Source organism: Tinamus guttatus, unplaced genomic scaffold (assembly GCF_059628265.1).
Source record: "Tinamus guttatus ecotype Peru unplaced genomic scaffold, ASM5962826v1 Tinamus_guttatus_pri_ptg000150l, whole genome shotgun sequence".
Lineage (NCBI taxonomy): Eukaryota > Metazoa > Chordata > Aves > Tinamiformes > Tinamidae > Tinamus > Tinamus guttatus.
In genome coordinates, this window is record NW_028288684.1 from 5,922,361 (window position 1) to 5,931,987 (window position 9,627).

At 48.9% G+C, this 9,627-nt stretch overlaps 1 protein-coding gene across 1 annotated transcript; it reads right to left on the reverse strand.

The window, feature by feature from the left end:
* Positions 1–300: 300 nt before the first annotated feature.
* ALOX5AP (arachidonate 5-lipoxygenase activating protein) lies at positions 301–7,580 on the reverse strand. The gene is made up of 5 exons (XM_010215248.2): positions 7,472–7,580; positions 3,297–3,396; positions 2,137–2,207; positions 1,051–1,132; positions 301–589 (listed from the first exon to the last, which is right to left on the reverse strand). The coding sequence occupies exons 1-5, from the start codon at positions 7,539–7,541 to the stop codon at positions 427–429; spliced, it is 486 nt and encodes a 161-aa protein (XP_010213550.1). The 5' UTR covers positions 7,542–7,580; the 3' UTR covers positions 301–426.
* Positions 7,581–9,627: the final 2,047 nt, after the last annotated feature.

Genomic DNA, 9,627 nt, shown 5'->3' on the forward strand with positions numbered 1-9,627 from the left:
TGGGTGAAATCCCGTGTGCGAGGATAACTGCAGAATGCAGCTGCAGCTGCACATCTGTCAGGATGGCTGCACACAAGTGAGGCTGTGAGGCTCCTGGTTTTCATGACAAGAGCTAAGTACAGCACAGTTACCCTGAAAGCGTAAAATATTCCTCACAGTCATGAAATCAGCTTTAAAAGTGCAATTTGCAGAAAGAATCTAAAGAATTAACTGGAAGTTGTTACCATTCCTTGGGCATGCTGAGTGCTCACAATAAATCTTTTTCTTGAAGGAAAAAGCAAGGTTACATCAAACTACAAAGCCCACTGAGCGTTAGATTTACAGCAATCTAAAAGGGTTACAGGTTCATTTCTTAAACAGTTGAATTATGGCTGCTCCTGGGCATCAATATATTAAGCATGCTGACCCCCTCATTGCAATGAAAAGTTAGGGAATGAGCAGCAGTGGAGAGATTGCGCTGGTGATCGTTTTTATGTGCATTTCAAAGTCACTGCCAAAAAAGAAGATGAGATAGTAGTTGAGTATTCCAGCCACAGACATGAGGAACAGGAACAAAAGGATGCGCTTCCCAAATAAGTGTCCAGGAGTGCTGAGGAGACAGAAAGGGAGAAAAGCAACTCATTAAAATACATAATCTTGTTTAAGAAGTCCTCGGACTGCACAGTTTGTTGTCAAGACCAAATGAGAGATCTCAGGAGGCGGGATGGAGATGGCCCATTTCTGTTCTGACTTGCATTTCTGCAAAGGGCAGCTACAAGCCTTTAAATGCCAGTGGGAGGTCTCAGCAGCAGCGTGGGTCTGGATTCGGCCCTCTGTGCTCATCACAGGCTGCTTCTTACAGCACCAGCTATTCAAAGAGACCCATATGTCTTCTCAGCCATCAAAGGCGATGGGGCAATTTCGTTCCATGTGTGCAAAATTAGCTTTATTAGTGGGAAAGGAAGATATTGTGCAAACAGAAACACAAGCACACATGTGAGCATTTACATATGCTGTAAGCAGGGAAAGCAACAGGGCAAAGGTTTGAAAAGGGGGTCTGCACATTCTCACCTCTGGGTCCTTTCGCCGAGGTAGCCCACAAAGTACTTCTGCCTCACAAACAGGTACATCAGCCCCGCAAAGGCGGCAGGTGCTGAGCAAAGGGTAAAACATCGTGTTACAAAGGCTGTACATGCTGTCCCTGTCTGCTGCCTGTGCCAGGCAGGGCTGTGGAGAAACTGTGGCCTTGAGCTATGATATGAGCAGTGGAAACATGGACAGAAAACATGGTGTGGAAAACAGGAGACGTTTCTGCAGCACTACTCCACTTTTTCAGGACACTCTGTGGGTCTGATTCTGCCCTCGGCACACTTGCCACAGCTGGAAATCTGCTGCAGGCCACGCGGTGCCTGAGGAGAGTGCCAGCTTCACCACCAGTTTCACCAGAAATAAAAGATGACCAAAAAATGCACTTTTTCAGGAGCAGGTGAAGGACTGTATTATGTCTCCGTATGCATTTCCGAGCACACAGGAGCACACTCCTCCCCTGCCTGATTCTAGCTTTCCCCACACATGCAGGCAAAAGCCCCTTTTCTCCCAAACAAGACACTCCACTTTTCCAGAAAAAAATACTCAAATACCCTAGGAAAGTATTTATACATGCTCCTGACCTTAAATTTGGGAAGAGTCCTGCTGCATTCAATGGGAGCATATTTAGGTATGCCAGTAAACACCTTGTGAGCAGCGCTTGTCCTAGGACAGGAGGTGGCAATGGCCACTTTCACCCTCCTGCCCCCATCCTGGGCACCTTCTCCCTGCCTCCGACCACTGGCCTTAGCCACTTCCTCACAGCCTCCTCCGAGGCTGCTTGCTCAAGTGAGCCTATTACCGCTCTGGAGAGTGAAAACCACGGCATGCCCAACATTCAGGCTCCTAAACTCTCTTTTCCTTCAGGAAATCAGCTCCCTGCTTAATTTCAGCCGGTCCCTGTGGGTGACGCGACATGTGGGGAGGTGAGTGGAGCCGATGCCCGAGCACGGCCAGACTCTCCTCTGCAGTCTGGCAGCATCTCCGTGTGCCCTGTTTGTTCCCCAGCCACTGAAGATTGAAGGAGAAAGAAAAAGCAAAAAACGGCCAAAAAAAAAAAAAGTGTGTTACCTTGGCTACAAAGCAGCCCAGCACACCACAGCACGGCGAGAAACGTGGGGTAGGTATGTCCACAGTTCTGGCTGGAAAGGAATTTACATGGGAGGAATGAGAAGAGAGGGGAAACAGAAGGAGCCGCTCCGTTTTGCAGGTGTGAATTTGTGCTTCTCCTCCTTTCTGTTTGTTCCATGGCCACGGTGTGGCAGCTGTCACGGTGCGGCAGCGCGTGTCGAGCTGCCTGGGTGCCCGGCCATGGCGCTGGTCTGCGTGTCCATGCCCAAACCGGGCGGCTTCGCTTCCCTGTTCCCTGCCTGGCATCCGGCTACCCCGCAAATGTGCCTGGTGGTGCCCAAGCCGCCCCCTCTTTACCTTGTGCAGCTGGTTCTGTGCTCCTTGGAAAATGCTTAGAGCCAGGTCATATTACTCAGGGTATTGGCCAGAGGAAAAGTGCGCAGCAAGCTGGGGTGTCTGACAAAGTTTACACAGCTCACTGCATGACCAAGAGTTGTTTCCAACTCCTTCCTTCAGAAGGAAATGCTTTTCCAGGGGGAAATCCTACCTTGTTGGCAGCTGCGCCCCTGTGAAGGGCAGGATTTTGGTCTTCTAGATTGTTTCATTCACACTGTCAGTACTTTGTGTGCAATAAGAAATAGTTTTTTTCTTTGCCTTCTGGATTGGAAACAATTCTCCTGTCTGCTTTCTTGTAAGGGATGTCAAAGACAAGGCCTAAGGAAAGAGGTGAAGAGCCAAGTGCTGCAGGGCCTGCCTGGGGCCTAGGCGCCGACATTCACTATGAGTGCTGCCGCTGGCCTGTTATTGAGCACGTTGCACCTCTCTGCTCTGCCTTCCCACCTTCCCTGCAGAGCTCAGGTGTCTTTGGGCCACAGGCTGTGCTCCTATCGTACTGAGGCTCTAGGGCCTGCTGGGAGAGCTGCTTCCCAAAGGAGGGGAGGTAGCGCTATCCCAATTTGCTGCCAGGCCAGTACAAGCACACGGAGCCTGGAGCAGAGCCAGGCTAACCGGGAAAGTACTCGAGAGCCCTGTGTCCAAACGCTGTTGCTGGGCACACAGCAACAGGGCTGCTCCCGGGTTCTTTGGAGCCCACCCTTGGCTGGAGGAAACCTCAAGGATGGCAGAGGCGCCCGGCCGCTGCGCGGGGCTTGGCTACTCACTTGGCAGTGTAGACGCGGTCGAAGGCGGAGGATGCCGGCCGCTGGAAGCCTTTGCCATTGCAGTGCTTGCTTTCGTGCTCCACTTTGCTAGCAAAGAAAGCTGTGTGAACAAGAAACGGGGTTGGAGAGGAGATGCAATTTGGGGGCATTTCTTGGCTTTGTGGAATGGTTGCTGGCTCCTATGGCCATGGCTCTGCAGCATTTGTTGTGCCACCTTTTTACTGCTTTCTCAGAGAATTAAAGAAAAAGAGGGTTTATTCCAAACCAGTATCTGAGCTGAATGGAGAAATCCCCCACCCAGAGCAACATATTTCTCTTCTCGGCTTGAGTTGGGTGTTAAAGCTGCTAGATGAGTCAGTAGAAACTGTAAATAAGTAATGATGATGCTCCAGTTGCAAAAAATATTCTGAGGGCCTAGCATAAGGACACCTATCTTGTTCACCGATCTTTATGTACCATATTGTGTTTTCCCCACTTAAGCAATAGTCTTGTGTCAGGATGTTAACTGCTGCAGAAATGCAGCACTGCGAGATAATGTATCATGAGCACATGACAAACACGTTTTATCTAATGACACTAAAACAGAGAGTATCAATCATATGTCTAAATACATCAGACAGACCTCTGACAGGCTACAAATTACCAGCTGAGTTTTATCACGTATTCAGTCTCAGTGCACCCAAACTGCTCTGCAATTCAGAATTCTAATAAAAGATATATATATAAAGATGAAACATCAGGAAAAACATTAAAACATTACTATAACAATATGAGTAGGTAACTTGATAAATTGCACGATTTCATCCCAGAATCTTAACAGTTACTTCTCCTTTTTTTTTTCCACAGATGCTGTATGTTTTCTCTACTTAAACTGCTTTCACCAAAAGCTACTGTGGTTTTTGCTTTCCAGTAGTGAATGATTCCCTGGGCACATCCAGCTGTTGGGCCACTTCTCTTAAAAGAAGAAAAAAAAACCACTCTGTATTTTTACACATTTTTAAGCCAGTGACTCTGCAGGCTGTGGATCTCCTCATGCTCACTGTGCAGTGCATTGCCAGAGCACAGGGAGAACTGGGATAAGGACTGGGTGCCGGAGCAGGTATCATGGTGACAGAGCTGTGGTGGGATCCAGACGAAGATGTCCAGTTGTCACTGAGGCCTCTGACCCAGGGGTTATCACTCGGCCTACGTCATTTAAGGGGACCTCATCAAAGAGGACTAGGTTGGGCAGTGTTTTCTTGATGGGAACCAGCCTCTCCTTCCTGATGGTCTTGGATCACTTGGGCTTGCTGGGCTATGTAGCCTCCTCCTTTGCATCCTGGGTGAGATCACTGAGATCACTAGAACATGCCACAGCTTCAGGGAAAGCCAAGAGTGAGCTATATATCCGTATATATGTACACCTCCCTCTGCACTGCTGTCATTAGGGAGGGTGAAACCTCTCACTTCAAGTGAGTTTTTTCCCTTGGAAGTAGTATTCATCTCATGCTGCTCCCTGGCTCTGTCCCTGTCTCATGCTCTGAGGGATCTCCAGATCTCCCTGGAAGGGCTGGACCAGGCTGGTGGCTCGCATCCCATGGTGCGCTGGATCGTAGGCCTGCTCTCACAGCACACAGACTTGGCTGGTATTAGACAGACATGGCCAGGGAAGGTGGGAGACTCTACTGAGGCCATTTGCGACACCAGCGCTTCCCGGCCGAGCACAGTGTCACAGCCCGGCAGGAGATGAGTGAGCAGAGCAGAGAGGCGCGAGTGAGAGAAGAGTGGAGGTGGGGGACATATCTCCTGTCTGGGGGATTCAATTCAGCTCAGCTGCAGCTGGTGCCGATGCCCCGAGGCTCTAGGGCTGCCTTGAGCAGGAGCCACTGCAGCCCCAGCATCTCCTCCAGCCCGGCTGCTCCTGTCCCTCCCCGACACCAGCAAACACACGGCTGGGCAGGAGAGATGGGAGTGCAACGTTTCCATATTTTCATGGAAGTGAAAATAAAACACTTCTGTTGTTAGGTCTATTTTCAGCAGGACCATTCTCATGACCTGGCTTGTGGCTTGACTATGTGCGAGAGAGGGAGGAACCTATCTGTGGGATCAAGGGTGGAGACGAGACTTCAGTAGCTTGGGTCAAGTTAAGGTGCAAATGAGATAAATTCAAGCCTGCTTTTTCATGAGTTCATGTGAGCAGAAGGGGTTGCTGATGCTTAACCCTCCATACAGCTCACAAACGCACAAATTGTCCCTTCTTTCCATTGACTCGCATTGCTTCCTCCTTCCTGCTCTGCTCAGAGTTTCCCCTGCTTTGCCTGGCAAAGCTTTTTTAATTACAACATCTCACTGATGCAAGAACCAAACTTAGAGCGACATGTGTGGCTGGGCGATGTCTGACAGCTCGCTGCCTTCTGCAGAACAGGCATGTTCCCAGTGCGAAGAGGCACCAGAAAACGGATGTTGGACTGGGGCAGAACTGCAGTTGTCCTCCACCCGTGACCCCATAGTGCACCCCAGAAGTTTTCATAGCCCTGCACCAGACGCAGAAGAGCATTCAAAGCCTGAATTTACACTGTACTGGCTTCGTTTGCTTAAAGATAGTTAAGCAGATGCTTAAGTGCTCTGCTGAACCATAGCCCTGGCAAGAATTTGTACACCTGATAGCCCCAACCAGCAGCTCTTCTGCTGTCATTACTGCACATGTTGCAGGAATAGCATCAGCTCCTCCTAAATAGAAAACCTGGGAGCAGGACATCAAATGATGCAAACTCAGGAATCACAATTTAGGGCCATGGGCCACGTGTGATTGGCACCCGGAGCCCTCTGCCAAGCACAGCTCATGGCAGCTGGGCCATACCCTTGCAGGCAGATTTCCAGCGAACGAAAGCGTGTCCCGGGCTGCAGAGTGAGTGAATGCTGGCATTTGAGAGTGGCAGGACAAATCTGTACATCAAGGCAGTCATTTGGTTAAACAACAAGAGATGGAAATTCAACTTTTTTTTTTTTAATTGCAGCATGTGCTCTGATCACAGCGAGCCGTGACCGAGCACTGGTGGCGTCACACGTGCATGTACCACAAGATGGGTTTGAGTGTTGCTGCTTTTAATGCTTATGTCAAAATTGCTCGAATCCTCACCTCTTCCCACTCTGTGGCAGCTATGCTTATACTGTGGCCCCTGGCACTTCCCCTCTCTGCGACTGCCCAAGAATAGCCTATTAACAAGAACCAAGGTGCAGTTTTTTGCTTTGTCCAAGGCAGTTTGCACTCAGCGTGAATCTTTGCATTTGCCTCCTGAAAGCTGTTTAAGAAGATTTCAAGCATTTGTGCTAGATGCTCTTCACACAATTCTCCTTGAACTCAGGGCTATCTCAGTGCAGCTGCAGGAAAACTCACTCCCTTGTCTGTTTTCTAGGCACAATTTTCTGCTCAGGTATTAAATATTAATACTAATCTGATTAAGTATTTGTAAGAGATGAGTTTAATTTTTTTTTAAAAAAAAGGTTTGCAGAAGAGAAAAACATAGTTTTCAACTCATAGTTAAAAAAAAGACTCTAAACTAATGCACAATACTGAAGTTACAGAGGTCTGAATAAGATAAGGGAAATAAAAAAGAAATTCCTTCACTGCAGAAAATGCACAGCATTCTCTGGTCGGCACAGAGTAAAGGCTAGTCCAGCTGAAGGATTAGGGATGCAGAAAACTAGGATACCTGGATCCTGGCAGATAGTCAGGCTTTTCCAGCTTCAGAGGGGCAGTTGCAGTGGCCTCAGCAGCCCGGGGCGATCTCGCCCAGCAAATCCCTCACCCCACATGCGTCACTTGGCTTCCTCGGCCCCGTCGCTCGCCCAGCTGCCCCCATCGGGGTCTTTGGACTGCAAAGATGTCCCTGTTGCTGAAGCTCGATGCATCCCCTCGCAGGCAACCACAGCACATTATCCCTTCCATCAGCTGCCCTGTGTGTGACTAACTCGCTCTAGGATGTCACAGAACAGGACAGTGCTAAGATACTGAAGCAATGACACACAAAACGCTTAGAGAAATAATTCCTAAAGCCTAGCCCATGCCTGAACACACACACACACACACACACATACAACAAGACTGTGCGCCCAAAGATCAGATCAGCACACGTCATACTCAGTTTTTGCCCATTCTCTTTTAACCCTTAAATAAATGCTTATTGTTGGCTTACCATTCTGGACAACGCTTATCAAGGTGACTATGGCGAGCAGGACGATACTTCCCAGCATTTCGTGGTTCATCTTGCCAGCCAGCTTGTCCCCTGTGTGCCCGGCAGCAGCTCAGCCTTGAAAAGCACAGAAGGAGGAAGTGATGGGCTTTTCTTATCTTGAATCATGAGACACTTCCTATGGCTTCACAGCTTGCATAGGCAACATCGCTTACTTAGATGTCTATCGGTGCAACACGGCAGCAGTGCGTAACCCCTACGCCTGACCATATACCCTTATCTACAGATGAAGCCGAGAGAAACTATATAGATATTCAGGATCCACAAAGATCAATAATATAGAAAGGTATCCATTTACCTTTCTGCTCAGGAGCAAAACGGCATCCTCTGTATCTGACGTACGCCTGAGCATTTGGTTAGCTGTGCTGGGCGGCAGAAGGCTGGAGAAGACCAGCCAAGCTGTTACGTCATTGCCTGCAAGAGCCCAGCCAGCGCACAAACGGATGGCAGGAGGAATGAACTGCTGGGCAGTGGCAGCAACAGCTCTCACACATGGCCTCTGCAGTCACAGCCCCGTCAGTCTCACTGGTGACAAGGCCCCACAGCCCGGGGACGTGAGCAAAAGCTCCTCAGCCTTGTAGCACATTGGTATGGGCAGGTGATACTGAGAGAATGGACATGCTGTGACCATCATGGGTGGCTACAGAAATATATCTTTAATTTCCAGGGATGGATCCTGCAGCTCTTACCCCTGCAAATAACTCCCTGGAAGACAGCGACAGGGGCCAGCATTCTGCATTTTACAGGCTTGGACTTCCCCACTGTAACCCCATTTTATTAGTCTAGATGCAGTGCAATTGAACATAATTGTGGTAGCATGTTTATTGCCTCAGCTTCATGTTTGTTGCAAGACGCCACTATTGACTCCATTAAAGAAACAGGCTACCTAAGAGGCTTGGGTAGTGCCCAATGTCCAAGCCACATCCACATGAGCAGACACATTTTTCTGGATGTTCAGCTAGTTACCAATTCCCAGCAGATGCAAAACTTATATAATAGTGGGAGATTCGACTACAACTGTATTTTTTACCCAGGCTCTTTATCATGCAAAAACACCTGAATTATTTGATATGGAAATCTATCACTGGCTACAGGCAAATATACAGATAAACACTGTCTGGGAGGTATATGATTAACTTAGTCTTTGAGTTGTGACCTTTTATTAACCTGCTGGAAGAGGGCTGTATTTCTGGGAAATTAAACTGTGGTCTTAGAACCACAGAGATGCACCCATGTGAGCTGCAAAGCCATAAATAGTATAGGTTTCAGATTTGGTCTGTGACGTGCTTTCCAGACATTTAACTCCGGTAAATTTGCTTTAAAATAAATCAAGAACAACAACAACGAGGCCCAATAGCAGTGTGAGAATGCCTTTATTCAGGCTGAGGGTCTTATTTTCCTCATAAAATTGTCTTTTATTACCGAAGCATCAATGTTTTGTGGTCTATCCAGCGCAGGATCATTGCTGGCATTTAAGGATGGCGTTTAAGGTTAAGTTTCTACTAGTGTTTGGGAAAGGAAAACCCATCACCTAGAAGTGCTGTGAAATTAAGCCACAAGAGGGCTGTTGGCCCCGCAAAAGGCAGGGTGATGTACGTGAAGGAGGGAGCTGCCGCTGGCACCCTTGGCAGGAGGGAGCTCATGATGTGGGGCAGCGATGGAGGGGATGTGGGTCCCTGAGGCAGCAGTGGCTGGACTTCTTCCAGCCTTCCCCACAGCAGGGGCTGATCCTTTCTTCTCTCTCCTGCCTATTTTACATCAGCACAAACCTCCCAGGCCACTCAGTCCAGAGGGTGATAAAAGCCAATGAGGCTGTTCTGCGCCTCAAACGTACCACAAAAACGCATACTCCTCTCTACCTTCAAAGGCTCCCCAAAGGTGGCTTCGATTTGGCAGGGCTCTCATATTCGAGGTGGTAGCAGCCAGGCTCCTGGGGTTTGCAGCTGCCGCAAGGTAAAGAAATAAATAGCAGGAGGTAACGGCAGCCGCTCTGCAGGCTGGACCACCCAAGAGCAGCAGCACCACGTGTGCCGCTCGGGCCAAGCACCTCCTCTCCTCCCTCCCTCATGGCTTATTTCCCACTTCTGTGATTTTATTGC